Source organism: Fringilla coelebs (assembly GCF_963513975.1).
Source record: "Fringilla coelebs genome assembly, chromosome: 4".
Taxonomy (NCBI): Eukaryota; Metazoa; Chordata; class Aves; order Passeriformes; family Fringillidae; genus Fringilla; species Fringilla coelebs.
The window spans coordinates 60,254,005-60,266,530 of NC_140032.1; the positions used below are offsets into that span (position 1 = coordinate 60,254,005).

At 39.8% G+C, this 12,526-nt stretch overlaps 1 protein-coding gene across 1 annotated transcript; it reads left to right on the top strand.

Annotated features, from left to right (window-relative positions):
- Nucleotides 1-5,344: 5,344 nt before the first annotated feature.
- Nucleotides 5,345-12,526, top strand: SPARCL1 (SPARC like 1; the record flags this gene model as incomplete). Its single annotated transcript, XM_084204026.1, is given in 16 exon segments — nt 5,345-5,398; nt 5,501-5,554; nt 6,582-6,647; nt 6,649-6,693; nt 6,697-6,996; nt 6,998-7,105; nt 7,108-7,170; nt 7,176-7,258; nt 7,356-7,407; nt 7,902-7,971; nt 8,640-8,767; nt 9,319-9,439; nt 10,209-10,345; nt 10,799-10,947; nt 11,827-11,975; nt 12,498-12,526. Coding segments are annotated over 16 exon segments (1,608 nt in total).

Sequence of the window (12,526 nt, forward strand, 5' to 3'; positions counted from 1 at the left end):
TCCCCCCCCATACTTCACCTCGATAGCACAGCACCTCTTTCTGGTGAGAAAATTACTAATCCACCACTGAAAAGGTTTCCAGAAAGCACACTGCCTGACACAGTGGGACTGGCTGAGGACTGGAGCACTAGGACTGATGGCTCCAAGACAAGCCCAGACCTCTCACTGACATCAGAAAACAACCAGAGATGTTCTCAACAGAAGCATTTTGCCATCAAAAGCAAAGATAGAAAATTTTGCTTAATGAAGAATTTTGTAAATATGTAACAGCTCTGATAAGCAATAATTCCTCAATATCCTCAAAACCAAAATGTTTCCTCCCCACTGTCCTGTAAGTCCCAATAAAGCTGCTTAAATGCAGAATCAGGCAAAGCCTACAAATCACATACAGCTTTCCAATAATAACCTTCAAACTCCTACAAATTTCCACTTCAAGTTTCTGCACAGTTCTTCAGAGTCTGGCATTTTTTTTTCTGTGAATTAAGAACTTCAAGGCAAGGTTAATAGCCATTATCAGAAAATCTTATGACAAAAAGAGTTAATATTTAGTTGCCATAAAATTAACATTGCTGTACTTGTCCTAATCTCTGGGTTGCCACCTGAACAGTTTTCTTTTATTGGCTGAGAGCCCATCCATCTCTCAAACATTGAAAAATCACAGCAAAGCCACTTATCTTTGATAACCCAGTAAAGTTAATCTGATGGTACAGCACAAAGAGTTTTGAATAGATAAAACCAATCATCTTTTCAGCATGCACAACAAAAGAAAAAACAAATGGGAAGTTCTGAAATAATGCCCACTCCTTTCAGACACCAACTGGCTGACAGACAAGCAGAATTTCAACTCCAATAGGCATGGATTAGTTTCCAGGCAGAGAAGCAGAGATAAAAGGGAAAAGGATTTAAAGAATTTCTCATGGACTTTTGTCAAAGGGGTTGTTTTCTGCTTGGTCTACAGAGTGAGGGCTCAATTCTGTTTTCAGGCTCTTTGGGGTTTTTTAAAATTTTTTTTAATTAACTATAAACTTCACAGTTGGCCACATAAAATACGGTAAATTTTTGTACATTTCTCACTGTATTTTTTCTAATCAACACCTTTTTGTGTGAACAGAAGAGAAGCCCTAAAACTGTAACTTTAAAAAAAACCCAATTAAAATACTATCTAAAGAGACTGAATTTTCAGCATTTGCATTACAGTTCTTACCATTCACACACTTCATTTCATTTTGCTCCAACCTCTCTTCCAATCATGTCAACACAATATGTAAAATGTCCTCCTTAGGAAGAAAGGATGTTGGCAGAATGTGGAATTTGAGACTGGATTGCTGCCTTTATTACGGGAAGTGCGGAAGTGCCTTTGCTCTTATATTGGTGCATCCCCTCCACTATTTCTGGACAACTTCCCAGAAAGTATTCTAGTTCAGGTGGAGCATTTTATGGAATAATGAGATGACCAAAAAAAAAAAAAAAAAAAGAATAAACTTATTAATTGCTTTCAGAACCAGAAGCCACAAAGTCTCTACTGCAGAGGCTCATGGAGGTTTCCACACTCCTCACCAGCTCACTCTGAATTGTCGCTAAGGCAAACAGGCAGCACAGCCATAGCAACAGCTTCCAAACAGCAAACTCCTCAGAGTTATGCAAGAGCTTCCAACCAATACTGGGTTTTACATACCTAATTTAGAATTTCTACCTTTTTGCAGGCTCACACGCACCATGTGCAGCATACTGAAACAACACTGGGCAGTTCAGCAGGGACTGGCATCCTCTGTGTTCCACTTTCCCAGCCAACAGTGCGGCTGCCCCAGCAGATCCTTTGGTACAGCTCTTCTGGGAGCAGCTGATGCAGCAGAAACTCTTGCACCCGCTCCCTTTGGTTCCCCTCCCTGCAAATCACTAAATATGTCTTTCCCACACAGCCGCTGAGCTCCACTGGCCCCGAGCCCGTGAGCACTAAACTGTCTTTCTTATTCAACTAATCCACCAGAATTCCACCAGCCCATTGCCCCCCACCTCATCCCATGGAATCCGAGGATTCCTTGTTCAACCAAGACCCAAAGAGTATACCATCCTCCTTCGCTGACACTTGCAGCACAAGGCACATACTGAGAAGGTCTACTCCAGACACCAAAACACATCTCAGGAAAAGCAGCAACATTTTGCAAGGCTCAAGGATTTCCAGTACATCAGTGGCAGGCCAAGAAGGAGCACCTCTTCTACTGCTATGGTACTGTTTCTTCTTTATTCTTAATTAAAACTTCAGAATGCTTTATATCTAACCCTCTGCAATTTTTTCCACTGACTATAAAATAGCTGAAGTTTTCATACAATGTCGTCTGTTTCTAGGATAACACATTTCAGATGTTTATGTCTAGAACAGAAAATGACCTTTCTAAGAGAAAACAATGTGTAGTTACTGTGTTTAGGAATACAACCCTTATATTACCACTGGAATAATAATTTTTCCAGTGATCCTGCAAAACAATAAAGCATTAGGGCCAACAAGATCCAAGAAAAGCACACACCTCCTTTGGAACCATACAGTGGTCCAGCTAAAAGCCACGGTGTGACCTAATTTCCCAACACTTCAACAGTCTCTTGAAATATCAATTTAAGAACCTTAGTCCAATAGACAAGGCCAAAAAAACAGATTCACCTTCTTTTCTCATACTGGAAAAGAAAGAGAGAGAAATACTGGCTGGTCTTGGAGGAACCTTTCAGAAACATTTTGGTAGACCTAGTGAAAACATGTACCAAACAGGGAGCCCTTGAAAGAAATCTAGGATCTGGGAGAGGACAAAACCCACCAACTAATATCAAAATAGCTCTGCATAATAAGTAAGTCTCATTTTGATCCTCCTCAAATTAAATCAAAGCAGCTCATTGTGACTTGATCTGGTCTTAAATTACAGACAGCTCTGTTTAAAAAAAACAAACAAAAAAAAAAACCAAAAAAACCAAACAAACAAAACCAAAACTCTAAAAACTCAAGATCTAACAAGATCTACACAAGTATAAAATGAAATTGTAGAAAGGAAACATAAGAGATTAAACAATTACAGTAAGTTAATGTGAATGGTTTGTTAAAAATTGTTTTAACTTGTCCTGAAATACTTTTGGTTTGGTTTTGATCTTATTGCAGTCAGCCATCAAGGACTTATGTCCGATGGCTTTTGCAGCTGTAAAACTGGCAACATCAGAGGGATCAATTCTCATTATCAGCTATTTACTGGTACAGAATGAGTGAAATAGTTTTAATGCTTTAATTTTTTTTTTCTTCTTGTGATCTCTTCTCTTAGTCAGATCAGAAATCTGCCTCAAAAATCTGCCTTTCAGTTTTATGTGTGTGCACACATGAACCAGCTTCTACACGTATAATGTACTCATGCTCTCACAAAGGGCTTTTGAAACAGATCTTGGAAACAGGAATGTGCTATACCAGTTGTAATTTAAAAGTATCACACTTATACATTTATTAAAAATTCATGTAATTGATTAGTATTTCAAGCGACTGCTGACACTTAGAATGGCAGCCTGTAGCCTCATTGCCATGGAAACCCAGTACCCCTTGTTAGCATTGCTTGCTCAATAACCTAAGATGAAGTATTGTTAGATTACTCATTTCTTGGTCAAAAACCCCATCGTACACAAGAAATTTTCCAATTCATCTTTTGGCTAGGTCTTCCTACAGATTCTCCTGCAGAGTATAATGATTTCATTTCCCAGAGAGATGTCTCCCTGCTTATATTTTTTTAAAAAAGCTTCTTGTGTAATCGTTCCTTTCTGACAGTTCCCTTAAACTTGCGTGTTACAAAAGCTTGCTTTTAAAAATTCTCTTTTTTAGGACATATTTGGAAATTAAAGCAAGAATGAAATGCCTTCCCACTTAGTGTAAAAAATACCATCTCACAATCTATCATAGGACACTCCAGTCAGTGTGGTCAGGCTTCCCTAATAATTTAACACTTATTCAAGTCCAAATACTTAATTCAAGACTTATACTTCCTATGGGCTGCTGCGGGCTTGCTGTTAAAAAGAAAATACAAAAGCCCTGTCCTGCCACCTTAACTCAGATTTATTCCGACTAGTTTTTGATTATTTGAGCAAAGGTGGTAGAGGCAACTTTTACAGACAGAGACAAGCCAAATTAGAAAATTGCAATTATAAATAAAACACAACATGGAGAACTTTTCATTTATAACTCTCAAACTAGTTTACCAAAACAAATATGACAAATAAGAGTTTTAAAAAAGGAAACTCAGTTAAGTGACACGCCCAGGTCTGTGTTGCTCACCAGCAGCAGAAAGAAATGGCCTACCTGACATTCAAATCCTTCTTTCCTCAGTCACTTGCAAGGCTTCAAAAAGCACAGTATGCAGTTTTTAGGGCTTTACATGAAATTGGATTATTGCCCTGCATAATCCTCAGTCTAATCACACTTGCCTTGATCTGAAGTGACTGTCCATTATCCAGCCCAGTGAGGCATTCTGCTTGTGCTCATTATTGGCTTTTGTTGTAGTCTGCCCTTCCCTCTGAAAACATCTTAGACAACTAACTGTGAATGCCAAAGACACAATAGATAATTAGTCAAGAGGTAATTTGGAGACTAACTGCAAGGAAAAATGGATTGCATACAAGACATGCCCCACTAATGAGAATTTTGATCTTCATTAAGGAAAGATAATGACATTAAACAATGTTTAACAGAGGGATCTTCCAAAAGTGTACACTTCAGGTGACAATTTCCAAGAAAACACAGAAGCAGGACTGCATCCAAAGCTGGACTGCACCGCTTCTTCAAGCAGCCTGGGCAGCACTTCTGAGCTTGGAGACCTGCTGAGCAGAATTTCACCACTTAATTCTTCCTACCAGACACAGAGGGCAGCAGCCAGCCATAGGGGTGCCACAAGCAGGCACTGCCTCAGAGTTCAATAAAAAAGAGGCATTTTTCATGAAGTGGTATCTCATAGGGGTGGATAAATACTTACAACTATTTGCAAGTATTTAAATATTAACCTATGTCCATTCACAGCTCTGCCTCTCAGTAACACCCACCTCGAGTTTGTGAACACAGCCTACAGCTTAATCACTGTCAAAGAACTGAGACTAAAATGTCCTCTAGTTAAGCTTGTCTCACATGTGAGTTTACAGGACACTGCATAACAATTTTGTGGGTCTCTAGACTTAACAATTTACAGGAACCACTACATTGCTTCCATCAGACATTTCTAGGTCATTATACCCAAATCCTAACTTGTTTTGTTTTCATGTTTCTTACAGAAAGGAAACCTCTAAGCCCTGCCCCTATCCCATTAACTTTTGTCCTCTACAAGATCTGGAAAACATGAAGGCTGTAGCCCTCTTCATTTGTCTTGTAGGACCAGTTTTTGCTACTTCAGTAAGTCCTCACCATGCTATTATTATCAGGCACCTAATTTCCCATTCTGAGAATATTCTATGTTTATGGATGCGCAGATATTCATATATGTGTCTTTTTTAGACCCATCCTGTAAACCACAAGCTCAGAATTCACAGACAGAAAACTCCAGAAAAGGTACTCTTCTTGTTCTTTAAACAATAGGAAGTAACTTACATTATTAATCTTAAATATAAAAACACATTGCCACATATATACTGGTTGGCAAATTGATTTATGTTAAAAAACAGTCAACCTAAAGGAAAAAGCTATTCCAGCAACTTGGATGGACCACATGAGAAGACCCATTCTTCCCAAATTAAACCTCCCAAAAGCTTTAAGAAATATCAGCATCAGGTGCTATATTGTTGTAAGCAATAAGCAACACTGAACATCCATAGGTGTTGTTCAGAAACACACAGAGCAGCAGAAAGGTAATTGCTTCAGCAAGACCTGGCAGTCATTTTAATACCTGCTTTCTCCTCAAGCATTTGAACCATTTCCACTGAAGGGGCCACTTTTGCTATTGTCTTGACAGATTAAGAAAAAAAAAGCCACTCAAACATCTGTTGTTGATCTTATAATTGTCACCACACACAACAGTTCCTGGTGACTTCAGCCAGGAAGTAATGATATATTGGACTCAAAGTAGATTCATATATGGATTATAAAATCAATGCAGGGCACTTCTCAGGAATTACTACCATGACACCTTGGGAAAGGTACTCTCTCTTTGCCTGCTCATCTTTTTCCAGGCCCCTTATTTTTCCCTTATCTGTGCAGGAAGCTATGTTTTGCATCCCCCTTCTCTGAGGTAAGTGATAATTACTGCAGCCTACCAGTGCCTATGATTATGACTAAAATACTAATTAAGCATTCTGAGAGTTCACAAGATACCTGTATGCATCTGTCTCTGAAACAGAGTTGCACAGACCTCTCCAGAAACTCCATCAATAAAAGAAGGGACAAATAAACAGATTTTCTGAGAAAGAGAAGGCACATCAGCTGTGAATGTCATGCTCTAGGCTAGTTTAAGAGGAGCGCATACAAAGAAAACAAATAAAGCCAGTGCCATGATTTGCAATACAAGGCAAAAATAACACTGCATCAGCTTCAAATAAATCCTAAGATTTATTAATCCGCTTTTTAAAAATTTTTTTCCAAGAGTGGATATATTCATCCAGAAGCTTCAAAGAAAGAGAACACAGGGTATGTAGACAAGGGTGATTTGCCTGCCTACTCCCTTAAAACCAGGCTCTGAAGACAGGGATGGGCCCTAGACCATGAGGAAACAAGAAAGAACTGGGAGCAAGCATCAAGTGAAAAACAGCCTGAAAAGCATCGATTTCCTTGCACTGCACAATAAACTAGGTTTGGATTCTGATAACCAGGAGAGTGACTCTGGGAGCAGCAGCAGAGAACAGTCAAGCTCTGAGCATGACCAGCTCAGGAAACATGAGAAATATGGGAACATGGCAAACCAACACTTTCCAGGCCACGCAGAACACCCAGTGGGTGCTTTCAGCCTTCATCATGAGCGTAACATGTGGAAATATAACAAAAATGCTGTTGGCCTGTCCAAAAAAAAACAGTGAAAGCGATGATGAGGAAAGCATGGAAGAAGAGGATGGGAAATGGGGTGAAGAAACTGGTTACAAAGACACAAAACACAAAGACCATCACACACGTCAAGACAGCAACATGAGAACAGCATGCAATTAGATAAACTCCTGAGAGATTCCAGCCAACTAACCTGGAAACCAAGAGACACAGTGAGAAATTTGACCTAGCAGAAGAAGACAGGGAGAACAGGAAGAAGTCCTATAAAAAAATAAAACTTGAGTACTACAAAAAGGGGGAGAGGGACCAGTTCTAAATTTAAATTCCTGATGATTGAAATGACCTGTTGGAGAAAAACAGGTGACTTCTTAATATGCAGAAGTCTCATCTCCCCTTACACTCACTATTCCTCTGGTTCATGCTGTGTCACTGTACCCAGAGCACCTGGGTGAATTGGACCCGAAAGGAAGGGAACACCATTCACATAAGAGCTCCAGACCCAATGGGGTGTGTAATGAAACACACAAATAAACACAGATACACAGATGCAAAACCTGAAACCCAGTCTCCAGCTTACAAGGCCAGCCTGTTCACTCATCTCTCACAAAGATTTTAAATGCTACTCCACAAAAGTGAACAGCTTGAAAAGGCAGGACAAGAGTAGAATAATTATAAGAAACTCAGGCCTTACTGAGCTCCCATTTCTCTCTCTCTCCACCTCCTACTCTATTTTTTTCCCCAAATAACAAGAGCATGGTAATAGTACCAGAGGCTTTATGGTCTTCTCATAGATTTTGCATAGCAAAACAGAGAAAACAGTGCCTCAGTCAGCTCTGTATTTGCACCTGAAAAAAAATGAGGCCAAGTATTGTTTTCTTCCCAAGATTTACCACAACTTTCTGCTTATGCCTCTGTGACTGTGCAGGTTAAGACTACAGACAGTTCCCATGGTGAGATGGAAAGTGTCAGCAACAAGAATGAGGAGGCTCTCCTTGGTAAGCCCCAAGCAAAGCTGTCATGGTAACTCCCAATTCTCTGCCGCTGGGGAACCTGCTGGTCTGCATTTCTTTTCTGCCTTTTGCAGCACAGGATTTCACGTGACTGAACTGTGCTTGTGCCTAATCCTGTGTTCCCAGAGAATCACTTCCACACTCCCTTGGATTTAGTAATTCATTAGTGAAAAACATTTGTAGGCAGTGCACAAATTTTTGTGTCAGTTATACAGAAATAGGGCTTACCTTGCACTGGGAGCTTTTAGTTTCAGAACAGTAGCTTGAATTCAGGTAGGAGTAGGACAAAGGCCAGTGCTTGATTCAGCAAAGACAGATGGGATATGTTTCACCAAAGGAAGCTGGAAGTCTGGAAGTGAATGTCAGTCCCTACAGAAGAAACAGCTTTTTCTAAAAAAAAAAATAAATAAATTATTTCCCCATCCAATTCAAACCTGGGACTACTAGAAGTCTCACAAAAATTCTCATTTAAAGTTTGGCTTGTTTTACTCAATACAAGATCCAGCTTCATAACAAACTTAAAAATGCAAACCTAAAAATGCATTTGAACTTCTTGATGAATACTGCTGGGCTGTTTTGCTTTGGTTCTCATTAGTATCTGACAAATACTTGGCTTTATCCCATCATCTCTAATAGTCCCTCTTTCCTGCTAGGACTGCCAGACACATGTCGGAACTTCCACTGCAAAAGAGGCAAAGTCTGTCATACAGACAAACAAGGGAAACCCCACTGCATTTGCCAAGATCCTGCTGCTTGCCCTCCCACCAAAGACTATGAGCATGTGAGTATTTCACCCAGTGCACAGGACTGGGAAAAGCCACCTAAAGTGTTCACAAGCTAACATATTCCCCTGCTATTATTTAGCATGGTTCTACCCTAAAAAGCATGCAAGTGAGTTTGAGTGATTCCAGTAATTGAAAAAATAAGTATAATGCACGCAAACTCACTGAGTGTGGTTTGAGAGCAGTATGAACCCATGTAACAACACAACAACTGACTTGCTTCACTCAGTCGCAGGGATTGTACCTTTTCCCTGTCACTAAAAATTCTATGTATCCATTTGGTATTTTAGAGCACATGCTTAGTACACATCCAGTGAAATAATCCCACAGCATCTCAGAGGCTATATGAAGTGTTGCATAACTGGGCATACAAGTACAGACAACTAGTCCTCATGAGGGCATACAACAACTACTAATTGAAATACTTCTGATCACATGTACTCCCTGTGGTATTCACCACATGTTAATGATGCTTTTATTACTGTAATGCCTCTGAGTGACAAGGATTTTTCTCAACATAGTGATGGGGTGGTGGTTTTCCTTCCTCTAGGTTTGTGGTACAGATAACAAGACTTATGATGGCACATGTCAACTCTTTGGCACCAAATGTGAACTGGAAAGGACAAAAATAGGACGCCACCTGCACCTAGACTATATGGGTTCCTGCAAATGTAAGCTTCTTTTCCTTTGAAGAATTCAGCTTGGTATAAAGAGCCAGTAGCTTTAACACATCTGCCAGCCCTAAATTACCCTTCTTCCTGTAATCTGCCACTTGTGCATCAATTATCTGCTAATTAAGGTCTTCAAAACCCTAAACATGTTTAAAAATTATCTGAAACCTAGACATCTCTCCTGCGCTTACACCAATTTTTTGTTGACCTTATCTTCCCCCTGCACTGTCTTATATGTTCCTATCGCTACAGCCTTTGAAGATTTTGGTAAATCCTTGACTACAAAAACAGTGTTTACAGAGAGTTAATAAATGAAAATGTCCATCTCAAACCCCCATGGAAAACAAAAAACCAAAAAACATCCACCAAACTCGGATGCAAAATGCAGAAGTCAGGATCTAAAAGGCAGAACTGATTTCCAACCTCTTCAACTGCTGCATGTGGTAGGAGGAAAGTGCATTCCCAGCCAGAGTTTTCCTTTGCTGTCAAAAGCTCTACCTTCATGCAACTGACTGCTTAGAGCTTCACTGCACAATTAGGCTCAAAAGCTGCACAGATATATAAAGGTTGTGGCTTGCACAACTGGTTAAGCACGTGCACTAAAAAAATTGTAGATTTATAATTGAACACATTAGATACATTCAAAATTTTATATATTAACAGCTCCATCAATTCTAATTTTTACTGGAAGTAGATCTCAAATCTCAGAAATGCTTGAATGGGGACTTAACAGGTGACTTGTTAACAAAAACTTTTCTCGTTGGCACAGACATCCCCCCCTGTACTGATTATGAAGTGAATCAATTTCCCCTCCGGATGCGAGACTGGCTTAAGAACATCCTTATTCAATATTATGAACGTGACCTGAACACTTCTGGGATTCTAACTGAAAAGCAAAGGAATAAGGTCAGCAATCCTTTTCAAATAAGACCATGCAGTTATAGGGACTAGCCCAGAACATCTCATACAAAATGGCATGAATTAGATGACTTCTGAAATGGTTTATTTCCCACCAAAACATGCATTGCTTGCCTCAGGACAGAAGATGTGATAAAACTGGTTTAATCTCCTAACACGCTGAGGCTACTGCCCCCCTTAGCTGAGTCCAACAATTAAACCACAAGAATTTCATTTCCTTTCTCGTTACTGCCAAAGGTGACAAAGACAGCAGCAAATATGTCATGGACTACTAAGGCAAGCTTTTCATGCTGCATATGGTCACCAACACTAAAACACATTTCCCTAGGGGTATTTTATTATCAAGTTTCATTTCTCCAAAACACCTTCTTGCCAGATAGTTCTCTTAAAGACAGATCTTCAACTTGAAACAAAAAATAACAATTTCTGTGTTGAGCTCAGGTAAAAAAGATCAATCAGAATGACAAGCGCCTTGTGGTTGGTGACCACCCGGTTGAGCTGCTCCTGCACGACTTTGAGAAAAATTACCACATGTATGTGTATCCTGTGCACTGGCAGTTTCACCAGCTTGATCAGCACCCTGTTGACAGGTAAAAAAATATCTGTGGTTCAGTTCTGATTTGCTGATTAAACTCAGGCTGTTTTACTTTTCTAAACACCTCAAGGGATTCTCTACATACAGAACCAGTCCCTTAGCTGTTAGAAGCCAATATCACCCCTTCTTCAACACAGAACTTTTTCTCTCATTGTTTTCCTGATCATATCCTAGGTCAGAATATGCTATCCTCTTGCCTTGCACAATCATGTATTACACTATAAGCTCTACAGTGTCTTAATACCTACTAATGCTCTCAGCCAGGAAGAAGTCCTGTTATTACTGAAGGTAAGCAAAACAGGCTAAGCACAAAGGACAGAGCCCTGGCAGCAAAAATCTACTAGTGAGGTATCCATAGTTTTCAACTAACACCACAGAGGTCTCTCAGTTTAAGGAGCAGATATAGTCACAGTTCAGAGGAAGCTTCCACCTTCTGAGAACATAACTCAGATTTCAAGGTTTTGGTCATATCAACCAGTGATGGGATCTGTATTTCCAAGTTCAGACCTTCAGTATCTCAGGACAACACCTACTGTTTTAGAACACAGTTAAGCACTTTGCAAGCTTGATATCCTAAGGATTAACAGCAAAACTCCACAAGCAATGAGTTGTGAGCAAGTTGCTCCTTTCAGTACCTGTAATTACTACAAAAGTTCTAAGAAAAAAGATGTTAGCAAACAAACATTTAGCAAAAGCATTTTAGCTCATCAGATATTAGACATCTTTATCATGACCTGGGACATATTCACTACAGAAGCACTGCAACAAAATCCACTGGGGCATCTCTGGTAAAGCCATCATTGTTGTCTTGTAGCATCTTAGATCAACTTTGATAATCCTGCTGACAGCTCTCCATACCTGCCCTTTCTTTCAGATTATTAACACACTCAGAGCTTGCACCCTTGAGAGCCTCCCTTGTTCCCATGGAACACTGCATAACCCGTTTCTTCCAAGAGTGCGATGGAGACCAGGACAAACTCATTGCTTTGAAGGAATGGTGCCACTGCTTTGGGATTAAGGAAGGTAAAGCTAAAAGAATAGGCAGATGTACCTGACAGAATGTTCCCACCACGAACATTACTCAGACCTCAAAGTAAGGCAAAGAAATTGTAAGGAGAAGCCCATGGCTACTGTGCCGAGAGGAAAACAGAACACTAATAACAAGACTGCGAAAGGTCAAGAGGGTTAACATTGTAGCACAGGTTAATCCCAGAAGAATTATGGGACAAAAGGCATTTGGCCAAACAAGCAGACTGAAGAAATGTGTTTAAAATCCTACTAACAAGTCCCTAATTTAAGTGGAGGCTGATTCTGGTCAGAAGTCAGACACACAGAACCTTTGCTCTTCCCAGAATTTTTCCAGCTCTTCTGATGACATTTTACCAGTCATGAAGGACAAAAGCTGCAAGGAGTTATCTTAGTACATATATACTTCTGTCAGTGATTGCTCATTCATAGCATCAGTCACTTTATTGATAGTGATACAGCATAAAAATGTCTCTTTGGCATAAAATGTTAAAAATGTTTTCCTCTTCTTTGTTGCAGAGGACATAAATGAAAATCTCCTTTTCTGA